The sequence below is a fragment of the Lissotriton vulgaris genome, chromosome 2_1 (genome assembly GCF_964263255.1).
Source record: "Lissotriton vulgaris chromosome 2_1, aLisVul1.2, whole genome shotgun sequence".
Taxonomy (NCBI): Eukaryota; Metazoa; Chordata; class Amphibia; order Caudata; family Salamandridae; genus Lissotriton; species Lissotriton vulgaris.
In genome coordinates, this window is record NC_141687.1 from 672,831,480 (window position 1) to 672,847,954 (window position 16,475).

At 43.8% G+C, this 16,475-nt stretch overlaps 1 protein-coding gene across 2 annotated transcripts in view; it reads right to left on the bottom strand.

Annotated features, from left to right (window-relative positions):
- CSTF3 (cleavage stimulation factor subunit 3) overlaps window positions 1-16,475 on the bottom strand; it is a 640,930-nt gene that overhangs the window by 127,436 nt on the left and 497,019 nt on the right. For both annotated transcript variants that reach the window (XM_086955867.1, XM_086955866.1), the window contains one exon: window positions 4,399-4,594. In XM_086955867.1, the coding sequence (XP_086811993.1) occupies window positions 4,399-4,594 (196 nt within the window). The remainder of the gene's footprint in view (window positions 1-4,398; window positions 4,595-16,475) is intronic.

Below are 16,475 nucleotides of genomic sequence, written 5' to 3' on the forward strand. Positions count from 1 at the left end.
TCCGCCGCAGAGCTGATGACCTGATTGGACCATCATGCCCTCATTCAAAATCTCCTGGAAGTCTTCTCTCCTATTCCTCGGGAGTAGCTCCAGGAATTGCTGCAGGGACTCCCACAAGGTGCTGTCATAGCGACCAAGGAGCGCTGAGGCACTCGCCTCATGGAGGTTGCGGCCGTCCCGCAGACTTTCCGTCCAGCTGAGTCCATCTGACGACTTTCCTTATCCGGCGGCACCGTAGAAGATGGGGCAGTAGCATGTTGCTTCTTGGCCGCAGTTACGATAACAGAATCCGGTACGGGATCTGATCTCAGGAACACCGGATTGGAATCCGGGGGTCTGTACTTCTTCTGCAGCCGGGACGGAGCTGACTTCACTGAGGCCGGAGTCAGAAAAAGCTCCATAGCCGGTTCCTCCAGTTCTGGCACCAAGGGCAACAAGGGGCGAGACAAATGCCGCTTGTGTAACGTTTCAAATATCACCGATGTAAAAGGTGTGGGTACCGGTAAAGTGATCCCCAACTTCGCTGCCCCTCTCAATAGCACCTCCTGAAATGTTACGATGTCATCCACCGGTGACACCCTCGTATGGGGAGAATCCGATAAGGTGGGAGAATATCTCCGGCCACTGGAAGAGTCCGTATGACGGGACTGTGACCTATCCCTCCGGTGATGATGACGGGACCGTGTCGAAGACCGACGGTCACTCCGTGATCGATGTCTCCCTCTGGACCGTGATCTAGACCTCCTAGGCCTCGGGCGATCCACTGGCCGTACAGGAGGCAGGAGCTGCGGAGGCAGAACCGGAGTCCTAGGCTGTGGAGGCCTCGTAGGCGGTGACGGAAGGTGCGGCAGAGATGGGGGAGGCAGTTGTGGAAGTGAAAGGAGGCAGAGGTGGAGAAGTCGGAGGAGGAGGCAAAGGAGGTAGCGGAGGAGGCTTCCTCGGAGGAAATGGCGGAGCCACTGGTGGAGGCGTAGGCGTCCTGGGCCTATAAGTCGAATAAGTCCGAGAATATTCGGATTCCGAAGACCTAACCACTCTCCTCTTCTTCTGCGCAGGTCTTGAAGAGGATGCCCTGGAAGCAGACCTTTCAGCGGATCGCCGGCGCCGCTGCGACTGGGGACTCGTTGATGCAGAAGACAGGCTGACTACTGAGGCAGGGGACACCGTCCTGACCCTTGAACGCCTCCTTGACGTCGACTTTTCCTTCCTCAACGTCGATCTCTTCGCCTTTCTGCTTCTCGACGTCGATCTTCTAGACGTCGATGAACTCCTCAACGTCGACTCTCTTCTCTTCGACGCCGACTTGTCTTTTCTTGACGTTGAACATCGAGTCGACCTCGAACGGCGGTGTCGCCTCGACGGCGAGCGCCGGTGCCTCCTGGACTCATCTCGACGTCGATGATATGTCGACGCCGGTGAAGTCTTCGACGTCAACCTCGTCCGAGGTCTCCACGTCCTTCCCCTTGACGACGCTTCGACCCAGAGCCCTGGGTCGACGGGGAACAGATAGTGGTCATGGCTCTTGCCATCAACGTCGACTGGGACCTGTGCCTTTTCTGGGCCTTTTCTTGACTGGGGAGCCCCCCAGAGGCTGAAGCACGGGCAGAGGACAATGACTCAGTCCCTCCATGCCCAGACCCACCTGGTTCCTGATGTCTCCTCTGCTCCAGGCCTTGGAGACGAATCTTCTCCCTGTCACGCAGGGTCCTCCTGGAGAAGGATTGACAAATCTCACAGGCTTCAGGGACATGGGAGGAAGGGAGACAGAGTATGCATACTCTGTTGGGGTCAGATTTAGCCTTCTACCTGGCACACTCAGGGCACCTGTCGAATAAAGCTGGCATATTTGACAGAAAGAGTTGGCAAAACTGGCTAAAAAACACAGCAAAGGAAGAGGAAGACCCCAGACATCGAGTGAAACACTAAAACACTTGCAAAGTGCCAAAAATTGAAGAAATACCCAAAAAGGGAGAGCTCAATGCTCCGGGGTCCTGCTAGCAGCAGACGGAAAAAAGAACTGAAAGTAAAAGGACTTTGGTGGGGAATCCTGGGATACAGAGGGTCTCTGTAGAGTTCCTTAAAGGCACAGTATCCCTTTTCCAGACACATAATGGCAGCCTATGGGGGCTTGTCTGTCCAACTCTCTATCTCTCTATCATTTCAAGGATTTTGGTGAAGGGGAGTTTTCTCTTTGAAGGAAACTTGGTAAAATGTGTAAAATATGACATTGTTGGCTATCCTTTTCACTTGTTTAGATGAAGTGGTGGCCTTTGTAGCCTTGGAAGTGTTAGGCTGCATTATTTCTCTTGATTTTCTCTTAAGTGTCTATGCAGGACTGCAAAGAAGACATCTTAAGAGAATATTTTTGATTGCTGCGGGGTCCACGCACATGGGCGGGACTATTCACTAGATTAGGACTATACACAGAGATCCCCTACTAAAGAACTTTTTCTTAGAATTGCAAACAAATGTGATTGGTACAGCATATCCATTGGAACAGTTGCAGACCTCACAATTAGAGTGGCCACCAACGATTCTTGAACTGCAGAAAATCCCATTATAGCAACCGCCTTTAATCAAACTTACACTACCCCCTCAAAGAAGTTTTCCTATGCAGAATGATATCCAGGATGTTGGATACAAATATAATGATGGTGCTGCTATTCTCCCACAGCCTTGGATGGAACACTGTAAGCCATCTGCACTAGATCCTTCTCAAAGCATCATCTCAGGGCCCGACGTCACCATGGCAGAAAACCCCAGGACATGGATTTTTGGATGCAATCCACCCGTTTTAAGATGCTTCCATCTAATCCTATTACCCTTTCCTCAACTGCTTTTCCACAAGCTGGGTCAAACCCTGTTGATTATTACTGTCATTCAGAGGCTGATCACTCTCAAAATTGTTGCTCCCCAGGTCACTTCTATACTGGACCCCGATACATCTCCCTGTTGTGCTCAGACTTCTGTAACTCACAGTTCTGGTTAAGTCAATATTTACAATGGTCCTCAGGAGATCCCTTCAACATAAGTGAGATTGGTGGGAAGGCAGCACCATGTTCTGACCATTGGCACACCTCCCTTTGGCACCATTCCCCACCAACTGACCCCTATAATGTCACCTCGATTGTGTGGAAAGGGAGCAGCTGCATTCTCTGCTTTAAAGTCTGCAACAGAATTTCCCCTAATAACGCCAACACATTCTTTTGAGATTGTAAGCACACCATGTCATCTCAGCCTCACAAGCACTCTTTTGGGCCAGAATGTGGGACCAATTTCAGGTACTCAGTGGAAGAGCAGCCCTCACAACTACAACTTCGACAACATCCCTGTACATCCATACTTAGACTTTTGCATAGGGTTCAGCCACACTTAGTTCAAGTTGAGGGTTGGTACCAAGTTCGGTATTTCAAAGAGTGGTTTACAATTGTTGATAACATGTGGGAGCGATTCATTCATAAACCTAGTTTTGACACACAATGTTATTTTTGCATTTATTCCTAGTGTCTTTAAAACACGTCGAAGTTTTCGGGATTTCTCTGATCTCCACAATCTTTTGTTTGCGAACGTTTTTCCTGTAGTAGAACAGTTTTTTTGTTGAAACGGGCTGTTGATTAGGTGTGTATATCTTTTTAGTTTTAGCTGAGCTATTTTATGGGTGTCTATTTAGAATCCGTTGCTTAATGTTTAAATGTCATTGTACTGGAGAGAATGCAGTGTTAACTGAGTGAACAAGACCAAATTCAGAAATACGGTTGAAAGGCCTTTTCAAATTTATTATAGCATTTTGTGAGTAAGTTGGGAGTTTTCTGTAGATAGAGGTTGATGAAAATGATATAGGATTCTGATCAATCCACTTCTATTAGCTTGTTAGCTTGAGACATACAACTTTATGGAATAAAGGGTAAGGGGTCTTTCTTTTTGTGTTTGGGATGAATGGATTACCTCGAGAGCTGCCTTAGGTCATGAAGCGTGAGATAAGGAATGCCCAGATAAGGAAGTCAGTTTCATTCCTATAAAGACACATTTAAGTGTTTAGACTCATTCTTGTCTATCAAAGATAAATGTCACTAAAGCTGTTACTTCAAACCGTGCGTCTTGTGCATGGCATAGCCCCATTTAACAATGCCCTGTACTATTTCAGTGTTCTGTCACTTCACACCTAGGTTTGCATTATTTAAGAATCGCTACATGTACATAAATATATATTTTATACTGAGAGAGAAAAGTGGACTTTATTCAGGAGTTCTTAAAGAAATTGAGAATTAGTTAACAGTAGTGTTTCTCTATTAGGCCATTTACAATAACCTAACTCAAGTGTTATCTGCAATTTTCTACACGTTATATAAATGCAAACCATTTCCTTTGTAAATATATCTAATTCTCTGCAAAACATACCTTATAACCAAGAGCTTTAAGTTCACTTGCAGAACAAGGATACAGATCCATAAACTTATACCTATCGACTAGCAGTGCTGTTTCTTTGCCCTCATACTCCTCTTTGAAGGCGGTAAATCTTCGCTTTTCGACCTTAAGTATACTAGCTAGATCACCAATGTTACTCTCAAATGCTAAGAATCTAGCCCATATTTCCCTGCAGAAAAGACAGAAAGGTAAATATTAGGAAACAAATTACAAACCTTTTCATATTAAATTGTGTTCATACAGCAAAATAATAGAAATGTACACTTTGTTATGCTGTTATAGAAGTTATGTGGGTCGAAAATAAAGTGTCACTAGGTACAACAAAAACAATTAATAAACAGGGTTATTTATTTCTTACTGCGTTTAGTACTGGCTTTCCCTGGAATCCATCACACTTCTTAGATGAGTATTTAAAGCTTACATTTATGCATATTGTTTGATTTATTTGAAAATTTATAAGTAAAGTAGTCTTTACTTCTCACTAAAACTGCATCATTTTTATTAAACAGTAAAGGATTAGTTTAGTACGTAGATGGGCTGCAAATTTGTTTAATTTTCTAGCTTATTTTACAAAAGATTATATCTTAAAACCAAAGGCACACACGCTTAGAATACTGTATAAGAATTATGCAAAACACCAGCTAGAGAAGCCTTGGTAGTTCTGTTTTTAGGGGGAAAGCTAATTCTTTTCTCAACACCACTACACCAGAGACAACAGGGACGCCAGTTCTGCTAACTTATCCCATGATGGATTGGATGGTTTTACATCAATCCAAAGCTGTAATACTGAGTCTGGAATGAAAAGCAATAGGTTACTTACCTGTAAGCATCTATTCGCAGCATGTAGTGCTGTAGATTCATATGCTAAGCATACTCCTGCCATCCAGTGTTGGGCTCAGATGTCTGCAACTTGTTTTTCTTCGAAGACGTCTTTCGAGTCACCCCGCCTATAGCCTGTTTGCGCATGGCCATTTGCGGCACTACACAAATAGTTGCTGTAGGAAGCTGGATTTGTATATGGGATACCACTAGGTGGTTATACCGTGCACAGAGTCGAGAGATTCCCCCAGAAGTGCACAGGGCTCAAAGCAAACAAACTGTTTTATTTGTGGTAGTGTGGGCGAGCAGCATTAGGCCTAACACAGAGGATAGGAAGACATTCATTGCACACACACATGACCAATAATTGACACACGAATCAAAAAGGAGATCCACACCAATTTTATAAAAATAAGCTTTGCTTGTGTTTTATTTTAAGACCAAGATCTTCACACTAATGTACGTATGTTTTTAATAAAAATACTTTTCACTTTCAAAAGTCGACAGTGCAATTTCAGAACAATTCAATGTTATCCTATGGACCAAAACAATAATGCTGTTGCCGACCCTGCATGAAGCACCTCTCACCTGAGTGAGGAAGCCAGTGACCTTGCTGCAGCCGCTACCCCTCGCCGGACCCGCTGCGCGGCGTGCAGCACTTTCTCCAGTCAGCGAAGGGGCATCGTTCCAGAGCAACCGGCAGGGCTGCGAGCACAGCGGTGGACTCCGAGGACCAGGAGTCCCCGCGAGCCCCTACTCCAGCTGGGCTGCTCTCCCTGCCGGCCACGCCCTCACTCTTTAATTAGCCGCCTCACTTGGATTTCGGCAGGTTCTGTTGCCGACCCTGCATGAAGCACCTCTCACCTGAGTGAGGAAGCCAGTGACCTTGCTGCAGCCGCTACCCCTCGCCGGACCCGCTGCGCGGGTCCCGCTTCGCGGCGTGCAGCACTTTCTCCAGTCAGCGAAGGGGCATCGTTCCAGAGCAACCGGCAGGGCTGCGAGCACAGCGGTGGACTCCGAGGACCAGGAGTCCCCGCGAGCCCCTACTCCAGCTGGGCTGCTCTCCCTGCCGGCCACGCCCCCTGGTAGCTGGTTGGATACCTACATAAAGGAACCATCACTCCCGCCGCGCGGGAGCGCGCGGGAGAAGCCCGGGACAAGGGCGGGACCGTCTGTGGCCGTCCGGGGACGCCCGAGGACGGGACGGGCCACCCCTCTATCATCTTCAGTCCCAGAGCGTAAGGTAGGCCCTCTTCCATGGCGGCTAACTTTGAGAACTCTGGCACAGCAGGAACTAGTAAAAGGACACTTGACAATTACTTTACTAGGGGTGTTGTGGATTCGGATAAGGATGACTCACTATCCAAACGCAGGATTGAACGACGCCGCTCCATTGAGTCATTAAAAAATAGACCTTTAATTGACTTGGCCTCCCCACCTATTTTGCCTACCACTATTACTGATACACCACTGGATGATCCTCTGCCACTGGACGGATTTCCACTATTGCTTAGAAGCACTCCACTATCAACGGTTCATCCCTCAACTGCTCCTCCACTTACTCCCATAGCTTTGCTTCCACCCGCCTCTAGTTCGTCCCCAAATGTGGTCAATGTATCTTGTAAACTACCCAAGGAGCAGCCGAAAAGGCAATGTAGACCATCCGTTACCCCTAAAACATTCGGCCCTCCGCCCACAAAAAAAAAGGAGGGGGTTAGGAGTACCCCAAAGGGGTAAGCTTAGTCATACAGAGTTTGGCAAGACATCTAAACTTAAGACCTCTGGTGTACTTGCACCCAAAATTTCGGCACTGACTGATACAGTACCTATAGTGGTACCAACCCCAGACTCTGCCAGTTTACATCTTGGTAATACTCGAGGGAAGCAAGTAGAGGCCGTTACTACTTCAAGCCTAGTGACTATTCCCCCCATTATCACGGAGCAGAATACAGTCGAGCAGTTGCTTAGGTCCTTTATGCTCCCCATTTTGGATATTCTAAAAAGGGTTGAGCACCGACTAGGCAACTTGGAGGCTCTGTTTAATGCCAAATTAAGTGCTCCTATCACCTCTTTAATACCTACCCCTGTGCCGACTATTCTACCACAGCCTATAGCAGCTTCTGTATCTAATACTTTGGCCCCAAACGTTTCCAATAGTGGCAACAACAGAGCTGTTAAAGATCTTGCTAGTAAAAAACAGGTTATTGTAGATATGCCAACGATTTCTGCTCAGACAACTACTGTAATCAGTAAGTCCTTGAACAATAACCAGCAGAAAAACTTGGCTTCTCAACAGGCCCAGGTTCCTAGTCAAATAGTAACAAAATCCGCTGACCAGGTTCCAATAGAAGCGCAGATGAGAAAGGCTACTCCTAGTACTAAGACCAAGTACCCGAACAGGGGGAGGTTTTTAAGGCCCACTAACGGTACTCCCTATGGACCCAATGTAGAATTGCCCCCAGAGTCGCTACCTTTTGTAGTTGTACTTACAGGTGTCCCCCCACTAGAGGCGGGCAGGAAGGAGGGCCATCCCCAACTTAAGAATAAGATCCTACATTGGTTGGGGCAAAATAGACCACTCCCATACTACATTGATGGGGAGATTGTCCACGTTAGACGCCTGCCTTGGCTGGGCTCAAGGGAAAAGAACATTGAGGGTGATATAGTTGTTGTTAATTTTAGGAACCCAGTAGCTGTTGGGGCTATATTAACAGGCCCCCCTATGAATTCGAACACCGCTATCGTCCCATACGACCTAACTTACTTCTATCCAAGGTCGCATGTGACTCCTGCTCTTTTCTCAGGGGGGGTCCCAGATCCCAATGGCATTAGGAACATCCATTTGCCTCCAAACAACAACTACACGTGCCACCCGCAGATGCCTCTCCCTCCTAGGAATAATTTAGCGTGGAATTTAGTCCCTTCCAACGGACGCAACCAACATCCTGTGGGGCATGAGTTTTTCCAGCGGAATAGAAATATGGACCATTTGATTCCTTTTACTCCTCTGGAAACCTCGAATAGATATGGAGCCATCTCTGGCCTTGATGGCTGCGATTGACTCCCAGCAAAGGTACCTGCCAAAGATTCCAGTGTTGGGGGTGGGGGTCTATTGGAGGAGAATGCAGAGAGTAGGATGAGCTGCACATTTACAGTTCCTCAATGTGGTGGTTCTCCCTCTAGTACAGATGATGATAATTGCGCTGTAACCAACTATGTGATCCCGAAGAAACAGATGAGTCTAGAAGTGGGTGATTCCAATGTGGAAACTGTTATACCTTCAGGCAAGCCAGCTGATCAACTGTGTTCCAATAATGAAAATTTGTCATTGTTATCTTGGAATGTGGCGGGGTTGGTGGTGAAACTAGAGAACCTGGAGTGGTGCGAGTATGTGGACAATCATGGTATTTGTTTATTTTAAGAGACATGGGCTAGGACTATCCAGCACAGGCTGGGCTTTGTAACTTATGCCGAGCCCGCAACCAAAGGCCCTAGGGGCAGACCATCCGGTGGATTGACCATATGGGTGGCTGTTCATCTTGGGTTCTTGGTCAAAAGAATTAACACCAATTCTTGTGATATTCTGTGTATTCTTTTGACCCGTAGAAACACACCCAAAATAGCGATTATTAACATCTATTTACGTCCGGTTTTGGGTGGTACAGTTTCTCATGTCCTAGAGTCCTTAACTGCCCTACTAAATAGCTTCTCAACTGATACCAAGGTGATAATAGGCGGGGATTTTAATTGCCATTTCGAACCACTCATGGGTGTCCCACAGCTAACAGCAGACGAGGATGACGCCTGCCGGATTCCACCCCCAAACATCTATCCAGTTAAAAACTGGACTTCAATGGCCATGCAGCTCACCTCACTGACATATACCTTCTCACTTAGAGCTTGCAACGGCCGCTTTCCGGGGGATAGCCCTGGCAAAAGTACCTATAATGGAATGGGTCACTCGTCAACAATAGATTATTTGTTGGTTAGTATGTCTGTATGGCATCTGATTCGATGTTTCCACGTCTCGGATCGCGCCGAAAGCGATCACTATCCATTGGTTGCGGAATTGGATGTCCCAAATTATGATGGGGAGCAACAAGCGGCTGATTTGGTCTCTGGTGCTATTAGGATCACACAGGGCGGTAAAAAAATCCGATGGTCTTCTATTAAGTCGTCCCCAGATAACCTGGCATCACTGTATAAAAGCGTAATTCCCCAGTTTGAGCATCTAAATTTATTGTATGAAAATGCTTCCAATCCTGACAATGATGTTAAATGTCTAGCTATACATAAAGAACTGATGCTGACCCTAGCAGCTAGTTTTTCTAAACCTGTAAAATGTATTAATGGACAGGCACGTACCACAAATTCCTGGTACAATCAGTCTTGCAGGAAGGCGAAGACCACCCTAGTTTCTGCCATCAAATCAGGCCATAGGGTTAATATTTTGGCCGCAAGGAATTTTTATAAGAATCTCCTTTCTCATGCAAAATCTGAATGGGAAGCAGAGAAATGGAAGGCCATTAAACAAGCGTTAATAGCGAAAGACGCCCGAACCTTTTGGAACTTGGTCCATACAGGGAAAGCAGAAGGGAAGGTAAAACTTGATCCCAATATAGCCGAGGAAGCTTGGTGTGCATATTTTGGTGATCTCTATTCTAACAACGCTTCCGCCCATAATCTGTCCCCTATAACGTTTTTGAGACCGAGTCTAGAATGCCCCACCCCTCCCTTTACTATGTCGGAAGTGACCCTTGCAGTTCAAGGGTTAAAAAGTAATAAGGCCCCTGGGCTGGACAAGATCCCTGGTGATCTTTTTAGAGATGAGCCGAAGATCTGGGTTCCCTACTTGACCGTCATATTTAATGCCATTCTTGACGGCCAAGAGCTTCCTAGCACATGGCTGGGGGCCGAAATAATTCCGATTTACAAAAAGGGTTCTCCGCTGGCCCCGTCAAATTATAGACCAATTAGTCTAATTGACGTTACTCAAAAAATCTATGCCAAACTGCTTTTGCAACGCTTGCAAGATTGGATTAGTGAGAACAACATCCTCTCCCACTTGCAAGCAGGGTTCCGTGCCAAAACCTCGACCATTGACCAACTACTACGGCTCCAGGTTCTTTACTGGAAGCATGTGGTGATGGAAGGGGGGAGCCTCTACCTGACATTTGTGGACTTAAAATCCGCATTTGATATGGTGGACAGAAATCAACTTTGGAGCATATTAACAACAATGGGGGTACCACCCTATCTATGTCTCCAATTCAAAAGACTCCATGACGGCACCTATGCAAAAGTTCGCTATGGCAAAAATGGCCAGCTAACAAGAGATTTTCCCATTGAGAAGGGAGTTAGGCAGGGATGTGTACTGGCCCCTACGCTATTTTCCCTCTTTTTAAATGGCCTTGTTGACGACTTAACTAGTGTCCAAAACAGTGATGCTCCTAACTTAGCTGGTGGTAAATTTCCTGCACTGATGTTTGCAGACGACACCCTGCTACTCTCAAAAACACCTATGGGGATGCAGCGGGTGTTAGATCAATTTACCAAATTCTGTAGGGACAGGAATCTGGTAATAAACATAGACAAAACTAAGTACATGGTGTTTAATGGCATTACAACTAATTGCCCTTGTCCAACTATGGATGGACGAGCCCTGGAAAGGGTAAACCATTTTACCTATCTAGGACTGACATTAAATGATAGAATGAGTTGGGAAACCCAAATGACTAAGGCTAATCTGACCCTCTCTCAGTCTATGGGGGGTATCCTTAAAGTGCAGAAATCTTGTGTTCACAAGCTGGTCAGTGTACCGCTGGAAATATACAAGGTACAAACCAGATCTTCTACCCTTTATGGGGCAGAACTCTGGGGCCATTGTCCAGCGAACGAGATTAGTATAACAGAGAACAAATTCCTTAGACAACTGCTCTCCTTACCCACTAACACCCCCCTAGTTCCACTAAGGCTGGATACAAATCTGAGGCCAATTGCAGAAGTAATTGCCTCACGCCCGCTTCTTTACTGGCGTAGACTGTGGAGTGTCCCGGAGCTTGAGTGTTATAGAGAAGAACTAAAAATAGTCATGGCTCGCCCGGGTGTGGGGAGGATAAAGTGGTTATCTTTTATAAGGGGGCATGCGTCCAAGATCGGCATGGAGAATCTCTGGTCTAATCCGGAGGACACATGCAAATCTATCTCAAAGAGAACCCTGGCTGAGTCTATAAAACATCATAACCTTGAAGAGGTCTTTCGAACAGCCAGGCCATCTAGTCTCACCGACAGTTTCTTGCACTTTAAGAATGTTTACAGTTTTGAGAAAGAGTTAGATGCTATAGAACCTGTCTTAGCAAAAAAATTGTTTCTACAATTCAGATATGGTACATTACCCCTCTATTCCTATTCTGATAAATGGAAATTGGGTTTAGCTCGTCCTTGTCCAGGTTGTAATGATCCGAATGAATCTCTAATCCATGTAATTTTGTTTTGTCCTGCTTATTCTGTCAGCAGGAAAAAATGGATTATACAGTTATGTGTTAACCTAGGACTGAGGAACTATATAGACTATTTTAGAATTTTAAAAACTGATACTGATGCATTGATAGTTACTGCTATTTCCAAATTCTTGTTCTCGATGTGGTTAACTAGACGAAGACTGATCCATGTGTAGTAACCCGCTTATTGTGGGTGGATGGCTCTGTCTTAGTAATAACTAGCTTTTTATCTGTTTTAAAGGAAATTTCTTAGTTTTTGTATCCTATTGTTATGTCCTTATTGTTATATTATAACCGCACGTCAACCGATTACTGTAAATATGCTAATTGAGATCTACAATGCATTGGATGAGTTGTAAATGTATTCCTTTTTTTAACTGTTATGTACTTTTATGGTTCATTAACAAACCGAAATAAAGTTGACTTGATAATGATGATAATGCTGTTATACAGTTAAGTACGCAGCTTATAACTGGAAAAGGTCCTGCAGTGTTGGCATCTGTTAGAGATGTGGCTGTCAGGAAGGCAGATGATACATACATCATGAAGGCCTGAATTGGCCTTCTTTGTGCCACAAGCAGGTCATTTGTCAAATAAGGATGGCATTTTATTTGACATGAAAAATACATTTCCTGTCAGATAACAACAGGAAAACATTGGCAATGTTGAAATCCGTTGAGTGAATGTGTTGACAAATATTTCTGAGAGACATTTTTTAAGGAAAAATCCAGAAAAGGCAGAGCTCAGGACTCAAAGATCCTGTAAACAGGAGCTGGAAAAAAGAACTGCGGTAACTGCCACCTACTAGACATGATGGGATACTGGTGGGCTGTGAGCCCTTAAAGGCACATATTTGCAGAGCTGCAGCCTATAAGTCTACATTGTATTCTTCCTTCTTCACCATTTCCTTTAAAAAATGGTTTGTGAATGATATTTATAAGGACAAACAAAGCTCCTGCTAATTTGTTCTGGCCCAATTAATTTTATATGAACCCTTTTTAAATGAAAATAAAAGCAATTGGCTAATAAACAATCAATCTTTTGCTAAAGCCTAAAAGATTCCGCAAGGAAAAAACCTATAAACGCTCTTTCTCAGGAATGGCTCACAGGATTTGGAACTCACTCCCCCCTGAAACCAGGCTCATCCCCTCTACCATACTTTTCAAGAAAGAAGTAAAAGCGATCCTCATGGCTAAATACACTTGAACCACTACTGGGGATCAACTTCAAAGACTCGATACTGATCTGTACTACTTGTTCGAACCCTTTGCATTTTTGTATGACTTTGAAATTGACTTACTTGATTGTTTATGATATCACTACACTGTACTTTTAACACTATTAATGTATCTGTGTATATATGCTCCCCTCCTCTGTAAAGCGCTCTGATAACTGCGAAGATCTTGTTCGCGCTATATAAAACTTTCAAAATAAAATAAATAAATAAATAAATAATATAGCCTCATTTACAGGCTACAAAACATTTGAATAAATTAAGTGCTTATCCTGGCCTTACTGAAGAAAGGTTAAATCTACACTTAAGATTATATATTGTAAAGAAGTGCTCCGGGATCCCCGCATGTAAGCAGTGACTATTCAGTGCTTATGATTATCAATGGAGATCCACTGAGAGAGAATGAAAGTTCCATTTAGTGTGTCCCGACCCTCTGTTACTTGCAATATCCCTTTAATGCGTAGCAGAAAATACTTTACTTTAATTGTACTTAGATCACCTGATAAGATTGAAAGGTTGAGTCGGCCCATCCAGTTATAATGAATGCAAAATAAAAAAAATGATGCCAAATAATAATCAATCAATTTAGTGCAGAACATAAGTGAATAACACATACTTTGTTTAAATGTTATGAACATAACCATCTACATTGTAGGGGCCTAAACAGGTGGATAAATTGGGGTGAGACTGGATAAATACTAATCAATGAACAGTGTGATTGAGGCATTGCCTTCACAGTAGAGTAGCCCTTTGGAGAATCCTAGATGGTGAGTGAATCTGCCCATGTCAGATAAGATCATTGGATCACAGGTCCCGGTACCTTCCTGGAGTTCGTGATAATACAGAGAACATCCATTTGAAATCATGGAGATCAGTCTCAGAGTATGCAAACCAATCAAGCCAGATTATAAAATAAAAACAAACATACACTTTTTCATAGCTGAACACAAACATAAGTAAGAAAAAATAAAAGTGCTGGATGACATTTTTTAAAATGAATAATTAGGAGTTCCCTTTGTCACATTCCTAAATATTTACATCTTTACCTAATCATAAAGTTTCTTATGTTGTCTAACATGTCAAGTTCATCACAGCCATAATAATAGATATTGATAGAGAACTTTTGCTAAGCTAGCCAGTATGTATCCAGATGGTTAATGCACTGGAAAGTCACAAAATCAAATACACAAATCGTCGACTCAGCTTTTCTTCTACCCGAGCTCAATAATTTAATTACAGTAGGTGTTGGAAATAGGAACAATTTACATTGACCATAATCTGCAAGCATCTGGCAATAAATACTATAGAAAAACTGTTATTTGAGAATGTGTGTGACATGAGAAGGGTCTCGCACTGCAGCACAATCTCACTTTGGCGGAACACTGGACCATGGCTCTCTTTCAGGGGTCTTGCAATACCTTGAGGCATTATGCGATCCCCGCTGAGGGTAGAAACAGCACGGGATGGGAAAAAGAAGTCATAAGTTAAGTGACTGATGGAGCATTTAAGAAAAGAGACAACCCATCACTCCACGTTTTCATAACTTGCCTACAAAAATGGCGCAGTAGTCGAACTGCCTGTCAATTCACACAGGAGACCGTTTCTGGAGTACAACATGGCACTCAAAGAATGCATGACGCCAATCCCCCACTCCCACCCCCCCTCCTGATGGCGGTGAAAAAATTGATCCAGTACTGAGGGGAACATTTTTTGCAGGGGATGAGGTATGTAATATGCCATCCATCAGGACAGGAATTACATCCTTTTAAAGTTTGCTTCTCTTAAGGATTCATGTCCCATTTCAGCAATTGACTGCCAATATTCTTTCGAAAACCTACATTGTGTTTTGTCGACGATTATTCCCCTAAAATCAGCGGACTATTCCAGAGCTGGGTGATTACGGAGCAGCCTAAACCAATTCCTGGTGCCTATGAGTTTATTCCTAATTAAAGCATGCAAAGCTGGATGTTCTTCTAGACTTGTTGCTTGTACGTTAACGTTAAAACAATTAATAATCTGTTCTAAACTCAAGAAAAGTCTACTACACTGACACTCAAACCGTAATAAGATCTCTTCCCATTTAATATAGTTCCCCCTCATTACAAAATCGATCAGCTTCCTAAAACCATCAGTATTCCATAGTCCTATCACTGCCCTATAGGTTTAACCCAAAACATTACACTCCTGCAATTTCAGGAAGCCATAGCAAGCTGTGATCAGACGAGTACTGAAAAGAAGCTTCGTTCTGTAGTTTAAGTCATGAATGAACTTATATCGAGCTTTTTTAGGCAATTGTGCTGTATTTATAAAAGCTGGGAGATTTATTTCAGACTCCTGGATCATTTTATTTCATAAAAATTTTTCAAGCACCTGTTTGCCATCAACTTCTCGTGCTAAAATATCTAGCAATGCTGTCTGATAATATATTTGAAAATTGGGGAGCGTCACCCTACTTTTGTTTTATTAAGTTGTAAGATTGAGCATTTCACTGTAGGGTCTTTTTTTCTCCAAACAAAGATTCACACTAGAGAGTCCAGTTCCTGAAAAAAAATGTTATTAACTCTCATGGGTACCTTAGTGAATAAAATAAGAAATAGCAGTAATATGGACATCTTGATAAGAGAGACCTTCCCTATCAATGTTGATGGGCGAACCGACCATCTTTCCAAAAGAGTGTGTCTTTTTACAACATCTGTACATAATTTAATTGAAAAAGCTGAGCATAGGTTTTTTTGTCACAAATAAACCCAAATATCGAATCATTCACTGAACTAGCCTGCTGCTGTAAACTGATAGTTTAAATTGACTTTCACAGTCTATGTACGCAATGTATGAAAAAATCCTTTGAATGAACGCAATTCGGATAAAGACATAGTACAACCAATTAATCTCAGGTCCTCTCTTCATTCATTGTGAGATCCTAGAATTGTATGTGTCAGAGGGTGTTATTCTCAGATTGCAGTAACAGCATTTATAAATCACCCACGTCCTACCCGACAGAACCACTCTTTGTTAAACCATTACCCAGGTTCTGAGGGACACAGGGTTACCCCTTTTCTTAAATAATAGCTGTAAACTGATAGGTAGATTCTCCACTGAAGTGTTAAAAACATTTCTGTCTTGCTCCCATTGATCTTATACCATCCGCAAATAGCTTTATTTTGGGCATACCTGCTATGGGTTGATAGAATTTCGGATCTTTACAGCCAGTGGCTCAATAAAAAGAACAGGCGGAAGCCGGGGGCTCTCTGTACTATCCCTCTTTACTTGCGGATGCACTGAACTTTAGCTAAGTAAAGCACGCTTTTAAAAACTGTAAATATTTTAAATTGTCATTTTTATTTACCTAGCCATCCGTACTTTGGGGCGAGATTTGCTTTGCACCGAAGTCGCCAACACCTCAGTTCCTCGCACGGCGCAGCCGATTCAGGCGCTGACACCGTGACTTGAACCACCATAGCCGCCATCTTGCTGGGAGGAAAGGGTTGCGGTCCAGT